The sequence below is a fragment of the Phocoena phocoena genome, chromosome 7, assembly GCF_963924675.1.
Source record: "Phocoena phocoena chromosome 7, mPhoPho1.1, whole genome shotgun sequence".
NCBI lineage: Eukaryota > Metazoa > Chordata > Mammalia > Artiodactyla > Phocoenidae > Phocoena > Phocoena phocoena.
The window spans coordinates 107,648,095-107,664,446 of NC_089225.1; the positions used below are offsets into that span (position 1 = coordinate 107,648,095).

General features: G+C 37.7%; 1 protein-coding gene across 2 annotated transcripts in view; it reads left to right on the forward strand.

Moving 5' to 3' along the window:
• Positions 1-16,352, forward strand: part of DIS3L2 (DIS3 like 3'-5' exoribonuclease 2) — a 323,449-nt gene that overhangs the window by 119,049 nt on the left and 188,048 nt on the right. For both annotated transcript variants that reach the window (XM_065880451.1, XM_065880452.1), the window contains exon 8: positions 13,125-13,298. In XM_065880451.1, coding sequence (XP_065736523.1) covers positions 13,125-13,298 — 174 coding nt within the window. The remainder of the gene's footprint in view (positions 1-13,124; positions 13,299-16,352) is intronic.

Sequence of the window (16,352 nt, forward strand, 5' to 3'; positions counted from 1 at the left end):
AGGGCTCCCATTTAGAATACCTGTATATCACATTTAGTTGTCATGTCTCTTTAGGGTCCTCTTGGCTGTGAGAGTTTCCAAGTTATTTGGTTTTTTAGAATTCTTTATCAATAATAACTTTTATTTTTATTTTTTTAAAATTAATTAATTTATTTATTTTTGGCTGTGTTGGGTCTTCGTTGCTGTGCCCGGGCTTTCTCTAGTTGGGGCGAGCAGGGGCTACTCTTAGTTGTGGTGCGCGGGCTTCTCACTGCGGTGGCTTCTCTTGTTGCGGAGCACGGGCTCTAGGCCCGCGGGCTTCAGTAGTTGTGTCTCGCGGGCTCTAGAGAGCAGGCTCAGGAGTTGTAGCACACGGGCTTAGTTGCTTTGCGGCATGTGGGATCTTCCTGGACCAGGCCTTGAACCCGTGTCGAACCCGTGTCCCGTGCATTGGCAGGCGGATTCTTAACCACTGTGCCACCAGGGAAGTCCCCCAAGTTATTTTTGAAGGACATATTTTAGTGCAGAGTAGGTTGCTTTTTAAGAGAATTGGGCATTTTTAAAATTTGTTTATTTATTGGCTGCATTGGGTCTTCGTTGCTGCACGCAGGCTTTCTCTAGTTGCAGCAAGCAGTGGCTACTCTTCGTTGTGGTGCGCGGGCTTCTCATTGTAGTGGCTTCTCTTGTTGCAGGGCACGGGCTCTAGGCGCGTGGGCTTCAGTAGCTGTGGCTCGTGGACTCTAGAGCGCAGGCTCAGTAGTTGTGGCGCACGGGCTTGGTTGCTCCGCGGCATGTGAGATCTTCCCGGACCAGGGATTGAACCCGTGTTCCCTGCATTGGCAGGCGGATTCTTATCCCCTGCGCTACCAGGGAAGCCCCTGGCCCAACATTTTGATGCAACATTGAATCATAGTTGTCCTAAAGCAGCTGTTACCATCTTTTCAGGCAGTGAATAGAAGACAGAAACTGCTTAGGAAGTTGTAATACTTGAACTGTAACACATGAAAGGGAAAGTTACTTTCAGTATTCATTTAAAATAAAATTTACACTGAAATAAAAATATAAAACAAATCCTTCTGTAAGAGAAATACACAATGTGTAAGTCAGTTCCTTACTAGCTTCTGCTTTTGTTATATCCCAAGTTATTTTGGTTTTTAGAGTGATGGCAGAATTTATAAGTAGACAGCGTATGATTCTTTCTGGGGCATCTAAGGTCTGAATACATGAGCTCTTATTGCTGACCTGTTAGATTTTTATCTCCTGCAAGCTATCTAGTCTATGCTACTATCAAATGCATCTTGAGTGAAAACCTATAATAAATTTATTTAAATATGATATTTGAGAAACATTCTCTGCAACTTAGTAAAATAAATGTTAATTACTACTAATAGAAACTTGGAGTCATTGATCACATTTGGAGGCCCTAATCAAAATATAATTTTGTTTTTATAGGCCATGTTATAATTTCAATGAACAAATCAAGATTCTTTGGACTCAGAATAGAGCCTGGTGAAAAAATTTTGCCAGAATGCAAAGCAACAATAAAATTAAATAAGATAAAAGACAGGGTTTTTGTTTTTTCCTTTAAATTTCAGCAAAGATCTAATGACTGACATGACTTGTTCTGACGAATATTAGGTCCATCATCACCTGCTTACTTTTGTCCTCCTTTCCTTTCACCTTTCCATCCCAACAGAAGTGGATCCAGTACTCAGCACTCGTCTTCTTTTTGGAGAAATTGCTCCATTTCTTGGTAGGCTGTCGTCTTTATCTAGCAGTCCTTCAGAAATGGTTTGTGAGAATTACATTCTGTGAGTTCTTGCATTTAAAAATCTTCATCTTTAAAGTCCACTAACTTCAGTGGTAATTCTCTGTATTAGTTTTTCCTGAGACATGGTATATACCCTTTCTGTCTGTAAAATTTCTTTTATTTCAGGAAAGTTGTCTTAGTGATATTTTTGAAAATGTTTTCTATTTCATATATGCAGTTCCTTCAGGAATATCAGTTATGCCAATGTTTGATCTCCTTCACCTACCTTTCATATCTGTTTTCACTATAATCTTTTTATACTCTTAGTATGTTCCAATTTCATTATTTCCCACTTCTCTCAGACTTTTCTCTATGATCCTTATTTTTTTCAAATAGTGTCAGTTCTTCATTAGTTATCTCCCGTATGACTTCTCATTTCTATGACGGATTTTTTTTTTTCTTTTCTACTTATTTCCTATTTCCTAGGTCTAACACACTAGTTTTTATTTCCTTTTGTGAAATTTATTTATTTTGTATGCACTTGGATCTTTGCTTTGAGCTCTTCTTTAGTGGTGATATTTTCATAAATTTTTGAGTTCTTGCTAATATCTTTGGTCAAGACAGTCATTTCTGTGTCTGTATACTTATAATGTATGTTTTCTCTTTCTGCCATTTCCCTTGCTTGTTCTTTTCTTCCTTTTTACATGCAGTATTTTTTTTTAATGGAACACCTCCCCACCTTCCCCACCCCGCATCTTTAAATAATGAGTTCTTAGATTTTAGCATTATAGTTTTTAAGTTGAATATTATAAAATGCCGTTTGTTTAGGTGTTTAAGCCCTCCATTAACAAGCATAAGATGATCATTTTTGGCCACTCCAGTCTCACCAAGTAGGAGTAGGTTGGGCACTGTGTTTTAAGTCTGCCTCACAAAGACTGTTACTGAGACTCCTACCCACATATTAGAATGTGTTTCTTTTCATATTAGATTAATTCTCTAATAAGCTCTATATGATCTACTTTGTTGTTTATACTTCTTCCGAAAACTGTGTATGCTGTTGGATTATATGTATGGTTAATTATTTTACATGTTTTTTTAATACTGTAGGAGAGAATCATGTGAAATTGTGTTTTATAGGTAAAAAATGGTCAAATATATTGGTAATTTCATATGGATCAACATAATATATGATTAACCTCTTTATATCATTACGTGCCATTCTTGAACCCTTACTTCTGAGTCATCTCTCAACTGACTCAAATTGCACATAGTTCTTTTCAGGAAGGAAGTAGGAAGTATATTTCATGCCTTGTTAATAAATCAGTTTGGATTCTTGGAGTCTTAGCCTTGAATTCAGAGGAATCACAACTGTCCCCGGAGGTACTAAAGTCTCTCAAATGTAGAAGCGAGTATTACTGTGAGTGAGTCTTAAGTATGACAGTGAAAGGCCCAACCCCTCCCTTGCATTCTTGGTCCCCAGATGGTGTGCACAACTCTAGAATAATAAAAGCAACGTTATATCCCAACCTCATAAGATGTTACCTCCCGATTTAGCCCGTCAGTACGCTATACATCATTCTAATCAGTGAATTCAGTGGGCTTCTCTACTTCTGTAAGGTGAAATTCTTGATTACAAACAGTACTGAGTGAGGTAACACAATAGCTTAAACAGTATTTGGTAAATCTATGGATTAGGGTGTTTATAAGCAAGGTGGGTAGAACAAATGAAGACAGCAAACCCAAACCCAGAAATAGTGTTTCTTTTAATGGAGAAAGATTACTGTCGTCTCCATCATAGAAGAGCTCAGTGAACTAAATCTGCTGTCAGCTGGTTGGTGGGTCCTCCTGCCGTGGTTCTGTATCGGGGCAGAGTTGGTTGCTGCTGCTGGGCAGCTGGCATTCTGTAAGGGTTGGTTAGCATTAGTGAGAGGAAGCTCATGCTGTGGAGCTCATTTCCTGTTACCAGGTACTTCGTTCTTATGCCCATTGAGCAAGCACTGCAGTGCCTGGGGAAGGGGCTTGGTTGACATTCTCAAGGTCATCTTGCCTCCGCAGTGGGAGTCTTTTGCTGACCATTCTCATGGAACACAAATAATCATACTCTGGGCCCATTGCAGTTGGCCCGTTTCTCCATGTCTGTTCCCCAGATGTCTTTGTCACCAGTCCTCCAATCTTTCTTCTTTTAGGTCCCTATCCATCTGGTTAAACGTGTAGCCTCCGCCCATCAGGCCATCTTTCCTCCGCCAAAGTAGACCATGGATATATTGCTTGAAGTTCTGCCTGCAGGGAGGAAGTTTCTGCTCTACTGTCTTTTCACAGACCACCGCTTAGGATGGATATGCTATCATAGTCCGTTTATGACTTGTGACAGTGAAAGGTCAGTTAGAACTAGGCATCCAAAGTACTCAGACCTTTCTGCATCTTCCTATATCTTGTGTTTCCTAATCTTATATTTCTGTGTATATACATATATGAAATATATATGTATGAAATGTATGTACGTAATGCATATATATGTATGAAATATAGGTATGAAATATATATGTATGTATGGTCTGGTTCTCTTGAGTCTTACTCCTGATTAGTACTCCTACTTTTCATGTAGGAGACTTAGTAAGACTCTGAATTCAACAATACAGTGACTTATCACCCTTGGATTTTTAGTTATTTTTTGTTTTTTGGGTTTTTTTGGTTTATTTTATTTATTTATTATACAGCAGGTTCTTATTAGTTATCTGTTTTATACATATTAGTGTATATATGTCAATCCCAACCTCCCAATTCATCCCCCCTTGGTGTCCATACATTTGTTCTCTACATCTGTGTCTCTATTTCTGCCTTGCAAACTGGTTCATCTGTACCATTTTGCTAGATTCCACATATATGCGTTAATATACGATATTTGTTTTTCTCCTTCTGGCTTACGTCACTTTGTATGACAGTTTCTAGGTCCATCCATGTCTCTACAAATGACCCATTTTCATCCCTTTTTATGGCTGAGTAATATTCCATTGTATATTTGTACCACATCTTCTTTATCCATTCATCTGTTGATGGGTTGCTTCCATGAGCTGGCTATTGTACATAGTACTGCAGTGAACATTGGGGTGCATGTGTCTTTTTGAATTATGGTTTTCTCTGGGTATATGCCCAGTAGTGGGATTGCTGGGCCATATGGTAATTCTATTTTTAGTTTTTTAAGGACCCTCCATACTGTTCTCCATAGTGGCTGTATCAATTTACATTCCCACCAACAGTGCAAGAGGGTTCCCTTTTCCCCACACCCTCTCCAGCATTTGTTGTTTGTAGGTTTTCTGATGATGCCCATTCAAACCTGTGTGAGGTGATACCGCATTGTAGTTTTGACTTGCATTTTTCTAATCATTAGTGATGTTGAGCAGCTTTTCATGTGCTTCTTGGCCATGTCTGTATATGTCTTCTTTGGAGAAATGTCTATTTAGATCTTCTGCCCATTTTTGGATTGGGTTGTTTGTTTTTTTAATATTGAGCTGCATGAGCTGTTTATGTATTTTGGACATTAATCCTTTGTCCGTTGACTTGTTTGCAAATACTTTATCCCATTCTGAGGGTTGTCTTTTCGTCTTGCTTGCAGTTTCCTTTGCTGTGCAAAAGCTTTTAAGTTTCATTAGGTCCCGTTGGTTTATTTTTATTTCCATTACTCTAGGAGGTGGATCAAAAAAGATCTTGCTGTGGTTTATGTCAAAGAGTGTTCCTCCTATGTTTTCCTCTAAGAGTTTTATAGTGTCCGGTCTTACATTTAGGTCTGTAATCCATTTTGAGTTTATTTTTGTGTATGGTGTGTGTTAGGGAGTGTTCTAATTTCACTCTTTTACATGTAGCTGTCCAGTTTTCCCAGCACCACTTATTGAAGAGACTGTCTTTTCTCCATTGTATATCTTTGCCTCCTTTGTCATAGATTAGTTGACCATAGGTATGTGGGTTTATCTCTGGCTTTCTCTCCTGTACCATTGATCTGTATTTCTGTTTTTGTGCCAGTACCACATTGTCTTGATTACTGTAGCTTTGTAGTATAGTCTGAAGTCAGGGAGTCTGATTCCTCCAACTCCGTTTTTTTTTTCCCTCAAGACTGCTTTGGCTATTTAGGGTCTTTTGTGTCTCCATACAAATTTTAAGATATTTGTTCTAGTTCTGGGAAAAAAGGCCACTGGTAATTTGATAGGGATTGCATTGAATCTGTAGATTGCTTTGGGTAGTATAGTCATTTTCACAGTATTGATTCTTCCAATCCAAGAACATGGTATATCTCTCCAACTGTTTGTGTCATCTTTGATTTCTTTCATCAGTGTCTTAAAGTTTTCTGAGTGCAGGTCTTTTACCTCCTTAGGTAGGTTTATTCCTAGGTATTTTATTCTTTTTGTTGCAATGGTGAATGGGATTGTTTCCTTAATTTCTCTTTCTGGTCTTTTGTTGTTAGTGTATAGGAGTGCAGGAGATTTCTGTGTTATTAATTTTGTATCCTGCAACTTTACCAGATTCATTGATTAGCTCTTGTAGTTTTCTGGTGGCATCTTTAGGATTCTCTATGTATGGTATCATGTCATGTGCAAACAGTGACAGTTTTACTTCTTCTTTTCCAATTTGTATTGCTTTTATTTCTTTTTCCTCTCTGATTGCCATGGCTAGGACTTCCAAAACTATGTTGAATAATTGTGGCACATAATAATTGTGGACATCCTTGTCTTGTTCCTGATCATAGAGGAAATGCTTTCAGTTTTTCACCATTGAGAATGATGTTTGCTGTGGGTTTGTCTTATATGGCCTTTATTATTTTGAAGTAGGTTCCCTCTATGCCCACTTTCTGTAGAGTTTTTATCATAAATGGGTGTTCAGTTTTGTCAAAAGCTTTTTCTGCATCTATTGAGATGATCATATGGTTTTTAGTCTTCAGTTTGTTAATATGGTGTATCACATTGATTGATTTGCGTATACTGAAGAATCCTTGCATCCCTGGGATAAATCTCGCTTGATCGTGGTATATGATCCTGTTAATGTGTTGTTGGATTCTCTTTGCTAGTATTTTGTTGAGGATTTTTGCATCTATATTCATCAGTGATATTGGTCTGTAATTTTCTTTTTTTGTAGTATCTCTGTCTGTCTTGATATCAGGGTGATGGTGGCCTCGTAGAATGAGTTTGGGAGGGTTCCTTCCTCTGCAATTTTTTGGAAGAGTTTGAGAAGGATGGGTGTTAGCTCTTCTCTAAATGTTTGGTAGAATTCACCTGTGAAGCCATCTGGTCCTGGACTTTTGTTTGTTGTAGGATTTTTAATCACAGTTTCAATTTCATTACTTGTTATTGGTCTGTTCATATTTTCTGTTTCTTCCTGGTTCAGTCTTGGAAGCTTATACCTTTCTAAGAATGTCCATTTCTTCCAGGTTGTCCATTTTTTTGGCATAGAGTTGCTTGTAGTAGTCTCTTAGGATGCTTTTTATTTCTGTGGTGTCTGTTGTAACTTCTCCTGTTTCATTTCTAATTTTATTGATTTGAGTCCTCTCCCTCTTTTTCTTGATGAGTCTGGCTAAAGGTTTATCAATTTTGTTTATCTTCTCAAAGAACCAGCTTTTAGTTTTATTGATCTTTGTTATTGTTTTCTTTGTTTCTGTTTCATTTATTTCTGCTCTGACCTTTATGATTTCTTTCCTTCTACTAACTTTGGGTTTTGTTTGTTCTTCTTTCTCTAGTTCCTTTAGGTGTAAGGTTAGATTGTTTGAGATTTTTCTTGTTTCTTGAGGTAGGATTGTATTGCTATAAACTTCCCTCTTAGTACTGCTTTTGCTGTATCCCATAGGTTTTGGATCGTTGTGTTTTCATTGTCATTTGTCCCTAGGTAGTTTTTGATTTCCTCTTTGATTTCTTTAGTGATCTCTTGGTTATTTAGTAACCTGTTGTTTAGCCTCCATGTGTTTGTGTTTTTTATGTTTTTTTCCCCCTGTAATTGATTTCTAATCTCATAGCGTTGTGGCTGAAAAAGATGCTTGATATGATTTCAATTTTCTTAAATTTACCGAGGCTTGATTTGTGACCCAAGATGTGATCTATCCTGGAGAAGGTTCCGTACGCACTTGAGAAGAAAGTGTAATCTGCTGTTTTTAGATGGAATATCCTATAAGTGTCAGTTAAATCTTTCTGGTCTGTTGTGTCATTTCAAGCTTGTGTTTCCTTATTAATTTTCTGTTTGGATGATCTGTCCATTGGTGTAAGTGAGGTGTTAAAGTTCCCCCACTATTTTTGTGTTACTGTCAGTTTCCTCTTTTATAGCTGTTAGCAGTTGCCTTATATATTGAGTGCTCCTATGTTGGGTGCATATATATTTATAATTGTTATATCTTCTTGGATTGATCCCTTGATCATTATGTAGTGTCCTTCCTTGTCTCTTGTAACATTCTTTATTCTAAAGTCTATTTTATCTGATATGAGTATTGCTACTCCAGCTTTCTTGTGATTTCCATTTGCATGGAATATCTTTTTCCATCCCCTCACTTTCAGTCTGTATGTGTCCCTAGGTCTGAAGTGGGTCTCTTGTAGACAGCAAATATATGGGTCTTGTTTTTGTATCCATTCAGTGAGCCTGTGTCTTTTGATTGGAGCACTTAATCCATTCACGTTTAAGGTAATTATTGATATATATGTTCCTATTACCATTTTCTTAATTGTTATGGGTTTATTTTTTAGGTCCTTTTCTTCTGTTGTGTTTCCCACTTAGAGATGTTCCTTTAGCATTTGTTGTAAAGCTGGTTTGATGGTGTTGAATTCTCTTAGCTTTTGCTTGCCTGTAAAGATTTTGATTTCTCCATCGAATCTGAATGAGGTCCTTGCCAGGTAGAGTAATCTTGGTTGTAGGTTTTTCCCTTTCATCACTTTAAATATATCATGCCACTCCCTTCTGGCCTGAAGAGTTTCTGCTGAGAAATCTGCTGTTAACCTTATGGGAGTTCCCTTGTATGTTATTTGTCATTTTTCCCTTGTTGCTTTCAGTAATTTTTCTTTGTCTTTAATTTTTGTCAGTTTGATTACTATGTGTCTCGGCGTGTTTCTCCTTCTGTTTATCCTGCCTGCGACTCTCTGTGCTTCCTGGACTTGGGTGGCTCTTTCCTTTCCCATGTTAGGGAAGTTTTCAACTGTAATCTCTTCAGATATTTTCTGAGGTCCTTTCTCTCTCTCTTCTCCTTCTGGGATCCCTGTAATGTGAATGCGTTTAATGTTGTCCCAGAGGTGTCTTAGGCTGTCTTCATTTCTTTTCATTCTTTTTTCTTTCTTCTGTTCTGTGGCAGTGAATTCCACCATTCTGTCTTCCAGGTCACTTATCCGTTCTTCTGCCTCAGTTATTCTGCTATTGATTCCTTCTAGTGTATTTTTCATTTCAGTTACTGTATTGTTCATCTCTGTTTGTTTGTTCTTTAATTCTTCTAGGTCTTTGTTAAACATTTCTTACATCTTCTCGATCTTTGCCTCCATTCTTTTTCCAAGGTCCTGTATCATCATATCTGTCATTATTATGAATTCTTTTTCTGGAGGGTTGCCTATCTCCACTTGATTTAGTTGTTTTTCTGGGGTTTTATCTTGTTCGTTCATCTGGTACATAGTCGTCTGCCTTTTCATTTTGTCTGTCTTTCTGTGAATATGGTTTTCGTTCCACAGGCTGCAGAATTGTAGTACTTCTTGCTTCTGCTATCTGTCCCCTGGTGGATGAGGCTATCTGAGAGGCTTGTGCAAGCTTCCTGATGGGAGGGACTGGTGGTGGGTCTTCTCTCAGCATTCTTATTCAGCATCACATTGGAACACCTGCTAGTGTTGGTCGGTCTCCTGCAGAGGCGGGGGGTGGCTGTGGCTCAGCGTGGGGACAAGGACACTGGAAGCCGGATTTTTATTTTTGTTTATTTATTTTGTTTCCGTCTTAGCCTGGCAGCTGCAATAGATTCAAAATAATTTTTTGATATGCATAGGAGGTCACTGAGTTTCCACCTTAGCCTGGAATCAAGACTTTAGAGGTTGAGCATGTAATTCTTTTGTTTCCACCCTCTTTTCAGGTTCTCCAGGTCTCTCACTGTTTCTGTGATCTCTTTGGTATCTTTCCAATAAATTACTTTTCCATCTGGAGTTAGTTTCTCATGCTTACAACCAAGAACCCAGACAAACCCATTAGTATTAGGAGATGGATGTAGAGAATAGAACCTCAGGAACCTGTGAGAATAATTGTTTAGATGGGCTGGAGGTAACTCAGGTCCCATTAATGTTCAAAATATTAATTTCCAAAATGTCCTTCAAACTTCAGAGGTGACAACAGGTTCCCCAAATCCTCAACAGGAACTGCATTCTAGTGAACTCAGGTCATAATGTTGTCATTTTGAAAATTAATGAGACCTGAGTCTTTAACTGTCTAGATTCTTGGTTGCAAACAGGAGAAACCAACTGTGGTTGGAAAAGGAATTTTTAGAAGGATACTGAAGGGCTCATAGAAACAGTAAGAGTCTTGAATGTCCTGAGAAAGTTATGGGTAGGAACAAAGGCCAGTCTGGAAAGCCAAGAACAAGAAGTTCAATCATAGTCTTTTATCAGGATTAGTTTGGCCACAGTCATACAGCGTGCTGGCTTTCACACTAGTTTCACAGTGTACTTGTTTTCGTAGAGTTAGAGGAGTCTTCTATAAAGAGATGCCAGGCATTAAGTAGGAGGCTTCTGTAATGGGAATTGTAGTCCTTTGGTCCACTTACATGCAACGTGGAAGTCTTCCTTTCTGATTTGTATGCCTTTCCTTTCTTTTTCTTGCTTTATTGTTCTCACTAGGACTTCCAATACCATGTTTAATACTATTAGTGAGAGTGAACACCCTTGTCTTCCTGATCTGGAGGAGAGCATTTAGTCTTTCACTATTAAGTTGAGGACCTTCCTGTTCATTACTCATTTGCTGAGTGTTTTGATCATGAATGGGTGTTGAATTTTGTTAAATGCTTTTTTGCTTCTATTGAGATAATTGTATGTGTTTTTTCATTGTTTGCTAATTGATGAAGTAAATTGATTAATTTTTGAATGTCAGACAGGTCTTGAATTACTTGGTCTTGAATGTTGTATTATCATTTTATGTATTGCTGAATTCTGTTTGCTAATATTTCATAAGAATTTTAAGTCTGTTTTTCATGAGGGATATTGATCTCATGAATCGTTTGTCTGATTTTGGTATCAGGGTAATGCTGGCTTCATAAAACTAGTTAGGAAGTGTTCTGTCCTATTCTGCATTCTGAAGGAGTTTCTATGGAATTAGTATTAATTCTTCCTTGAAGACTTAGTAGCATTCTCCAGTGAAACTATCTGGGCCTGAATTTTTCTTTGTGGGAACATTTTAAACTATGAATTCAGTTTCTTTAGCAGATAAAGGAATATTTAGGTATTGGTATCTGCTTGAGGAGTCTTAGGCAGTGTATGTCTTTCAAGGAGTTTACCCATTTCATCCAAGATGTTGAATTTGTTGGCCAAAGTCATTCATAATTCCCTTATTGTTCTTTTAATACTCATAGGATCTATAAAAATGTTCTCTCATTCCTGATATTGGTAACTTCTTCCTTATTTTTCTTGATCAGCCTCACCAGAAGCTTACCTATTTTATTATCTTTTCAAAGAATCAGCTTTTGATTTTATTGGTTTTCTTTATTGTTTCTTCATTTTCTATTCATTGATTCTTATTTCTTTATTATTTCCCTCCTTCTGCTTACCTGGGATCTAATTTGCTTTTCTTTTTTCAGTTTTTTAAGGTAGAAGTTTAGGTCACTGACACATTTCTTCTTTTCTAATATGAGCATTTAATGCTGTAAATTTCCCTCAAAGCACTGCTTTAGCTGCTTCTCACAAACATTGTTATGTTGTGTTTTATTCGGGTCAAAATATTTTCTCATTCTCTTTTTACTTCTTCTTTAATCCATTGGTTGGTTAATTTTCATATATTTGTGGATCTTCCAGATAGCTTTCTGTTATTTTTTTCCCATGTATTTTTGCTATCTTTGGCTTTTTGATGTGCTTTCTGGGAGATCACCACCTACGTTTGAGGAGAAGGCACTGGTCTGAGCCACCATTGTATGTGAAATGCCTACAGGCCACCTGGAGCCCACAGGTCAACCTACAGGCTGCCTTGAGCCTGTGCTGGTGGGCAGGTGTATGTGTCAACAGTGGGCCGGTCTCTCTTGGCTGGCATATGAGAAATGGGGCCAGCCGTTCTGCCACCACTGCCATGTTCCAGTAGTGAGGCTGAAAATGGGAATTTGTTAAAAGTCTGCATGTAAGGCAACCACATCCCCAGTCCCACTCCACTACTGTGTACCTAAGAACTCTAGTAGCCAGGAATCTACCCTTATGTAGGAAACAGAATCTTCTTCAAAGAAATTGAATGGCCCCAGAGAAGACCCTAATGCCAGAGCTAAACTCCTTGCAGGAATTACTGAGGGTGGATTCCTGGATCACGCTGGTGGATGAGTAGACCTATACAATGGAGGAGGTAGCCTTCTCTGGTCTCCCCAGCACCCTCAACAAAGGCGGCTGTTTTGAGACTTATGTCACGTTTCCTTATTGACTATCTATATTCAGCACTTAACTTTAGACTTGTGGTCTGTATGTGGCATGCCAAGAATCGAGAATTATCAATTTTGATATATGTGTAGATGTCCCACAGATAAAGGAGTGAGATCAGCCCTCTAAAAGATGGAATTCTACTCATAGCATCAGGACTGTCCTATTAAATGCAATCTTACTTTTAATGGACCAGTACCTTAAAATGCGAATGGTCGTTTGCTGGGTGACTGGATTAAAGATAATTTAAATTTTCTTCTTGGTATATTTCTTTCTTTTCTAACTTCTCTAGAGTGAACATATATTACTTTTGTGTTCAGATAAAATATTTTAAAACATTAAGGGAAAAACTAGTAGAATTGTGAAATAAATAAAAACGAGATCTAATCTAGTAACCATGATGTAAGGTATAGGCACTGTGAAACTAATGATTTAACAGCAAACTGGGTTGATCAGAATTGTCTCTAAAGGTGTTTACAAGAGAAATAATTGACAAAAGCTTTTAATTCTCCATGAATAACAACTTCCAGAGTCCTAAAAAGGGCTGTCTGGCCCTACTCCCTGGGTCAGAATTCCTGAGGAAAGGTAAAATTATACTGTAGTCATGGCGTTAACAGGACAAGAGTATCCTCATCTCTTCTGCTTGCCCCCCGCCCGTTCACTGATGATGGTGTTCCTTCTGGGGGAGGGGCAGGAGGTTTCAAAAAGACTTTCCTACTACCCTCATTTTTAGAGAGGAAGTGGGTCGCCTATGTTTCGTTACTCACTAACATGCTTATTCCTCTCTGTCCTGTCCACAGGCAGCTGGCTAAGAGTCTTGGGCAGGCTGGTGAAATCGAGCCTGAAACAGAAGGGATACTAACAGAGTATGGAGTGGATTTCTCTGATTTCTCTTCAGAAGTTTTAGAATGTCTCCCTCAAGACCTGCCTTGGACAATTCCACCAGAGGAATTCAGCAAGAGAAGAGATTTAAGGTAAATATCTGAAACTCGTAAAGAACATCATGTTTCTTAGTATGAGTGTGTTTTGTGTTTGGTAACTGCAATCATTGTTGCTTTTGTTGTGGTCATCCATTTACAATGCTTGGTGTCAGTTTATTTATCTCTTGTAAAAATAAAATACAGTGTGTGTGTGTGTGTGTGTGTGTGTGTGAAAAAGGTAACTGAGGTGATGAATGTAAAAGTATCCTTCTTCTGGTAATCATTTCAAAAAATGAATGTGTCAAATCAAAGAAAAAAAAGCACATCATGTTTCTATCTTTCTGCCTTCTAACTTAACTCTCCTATGAGCTGGCCTCAGTTATTCCCATCTTTCCACCAACATTCAAGTTCCGTACAATTGGGAACTAAGTGCTCTGTACCGGAGGTTGGCCAGTGATGGCCTCCAAGCTAAACCGAGCCCACTGACTGTATATGTACAGCCCGTGAGCTAAGACTGGTTTTCATATTCTTCAATGGTTGAAAAAAATCAAAACAATAATTTTTCATGAAAATTATATAAAATTCAAATTTCAGCATTCATGAAGTTGCATTGGAACACAGCCATGCTTATTTGGTTATATATTGTCTATGGCTATTTTTTTGCACTACAAGAGCAGAGTTGAATAGTTGCAACAGAGGCCATATGGCCTGCAAAGCCTAAGATATTTGCTCTCTGGCCCTTTATAGAAGAAGTGTGCTGACTTTTCTTCTAGACCATGCTATTATAATTTCAAAAGGTGTAGTTGCCACCTTCTTTTCTCATTGCTATGCCCCATAGGTCTGGTCAAATAAAGACAGTGTTATCTGGTTAGAAATGCCTTCCTTTAAATGGGCCTCTTCAGGCACAGAGCAAAGGATTCAAGACTTCTGTGCTTGGAGCTTCATTTTAAAGCTTTACTTTTAGGTCTGGAATTTGTTGGAAAGGACTTTTGTGGTATTTTTTTAACAACATCTTCTTTGAAGATGTTTCTTCATTGTGGGATGTTAGTTCTTTTCTGATATTTCTCTTCAGAATTTGGTTTCAGTACTGGCATTCATTTTGGATGCCACATGGAGATATTTAGAACCAAGAAACTTTTCATACAACCCACTGAGGCCGTGGAAGGTTTTTTGCTAAGGTCATCCCATGTCAGCGTCTTTTCCGCCACACTCGTGCACTTCATGCAGCTGAACTTATGATACCTTAAGCTCTTGGTGCCCATTACTCCACCTAGTTTGAGAATCCTCCTTTCCGGCTCCCTCTTGCTTTTGTATCTTTTAGAAATGTACTTCTTTTCTTTTCTTGCCGCGGGTAGGCAAGGAAAAGGAGTTGACAGTTCCCTTTCCTGCTTGTTAGTAACTCTGATGGAACACACATTATATTTGAAGTCAGTTAACTCAAGTTGCCTTCCTGGCTTTCAGCAGTAACCACTGTTCAGAGAACTCCTGGTCAGTCATCTTGTCGGGGGTTTTGAGATCTTGAGTCCATAATCTTACTCTCTCTGAACCTTCATTTTCTCATATATAAATTGAGGGACTTGTTTTCTGAGATCTTTTCCTAAATCTAGGAATCTATTTAAAAATTTTTAATAAGAAAAGAAAGTTAGAATGGATGGCTGAATTTTATTGTTTGAAGTGTCAGTTAGTATAGCTATTCTGCAGTAGCTATTAAAAGCTATTAAAACATTTTAAACCTACTTACCCTTTCACCTAAAAACTCTATTTCCAGGAGTCCATCCTCCTCAAAGAAGTGTTTTAGGATGTACGTAAAGAATGCTCGTTGCTGCTTTATTATAAAAGTGACACTGCTGATGTCCATCATTAAAGGGATGGTTAAATAACCTATGTCATATCAATAAGATAACATTCCCTGCAGCTGCAAAAAAGGAACCATTTCCATGTGGACTTCCTAAAAGGATGGCCATCATATATTGCGAAGTGAAAGAAGCAAGTTTCAGAACAGTATGAATATGAGCCTAGTTTTTTATAAAGTCAAATAATATAAAAACGATATAAATGTGTATGTACATACATATACATGTACACATAAAAGTATATTTGCAGAAAAAAAAGTTCTGGAAGGAAATGCATTGAACTGCTGACAGCGATTATCGTGTGTGGACTTCAGTGACGTGCCTATCATTTCACTGATAGGGAGGCAATATTTCACGTTTCATTTTATAAATTACTCTGTTATTCAAATTGTTTAAAAATAAACTTCTATAACTTTAAAAAATTATAAATGGAAATATCAGAAGAGAGAGGTGCTCAACCTTTCCTAGCCTGACTCCTAGCCTGCAGTAAGGCATGCCAACAGTCCTAGAAGCCAGTGTCGCTCAGTTCCCCTCTCATGGTCCCGCCTTGCCTTTTTCTTTGGCCCCCATTGCCTTCTGAGTTAGACCACAGACTAGGAGGTCTTGCTCTGCAGACATCTTCTGTTAAAATATACCTATGTTGTCCTGCAAGAGGATCCAAAGATACAGGGAGCTTGTGGGATGCTCTCTGCTATTAGCACAGTAACAGCGATTTTTTTATTTTTAATCACTTTAACTTCCAGAAACTTTTTACCTGCTTATTATCCTCTAGAATTATTTCTGTAAAATTCAAATCGTATTCTTTTTCTTTTTTTTTTTTTTTTTTTTTTTTTTACTCCTTTGGCTTAAAATCTTTCAACTGCTTCCTGATGCCTAAAGTAGTAATCTCTAAACTTCGTTGAACATGCATTCCCTGTAACATATGTGCCTTTATTTTAAAATTACAAGTGTACTCACTACTTTATTATATATGCTATTAACATACATAAAAGTGGAAAAATGAGAAAGAAATACATTTTAATATATTTTTATTTTACTTTAAGAAGGTATAGAAAACTGTTCATATTGTTAATCCTACCTTTGGTGAAAGCAATGTGATTGAATATTCTTTATTTTTTTATTTTGCTTTAACAACTTGCAGTGTGGAAATACAGAGGTCCGGTTGTAAGTTTTGTATATTTTGATACTTAGTTTTGGTTTTAATGGTTATCATAACTGAAAAAGATATCATATCTTAGGAAGAAGTGAGCTCAAC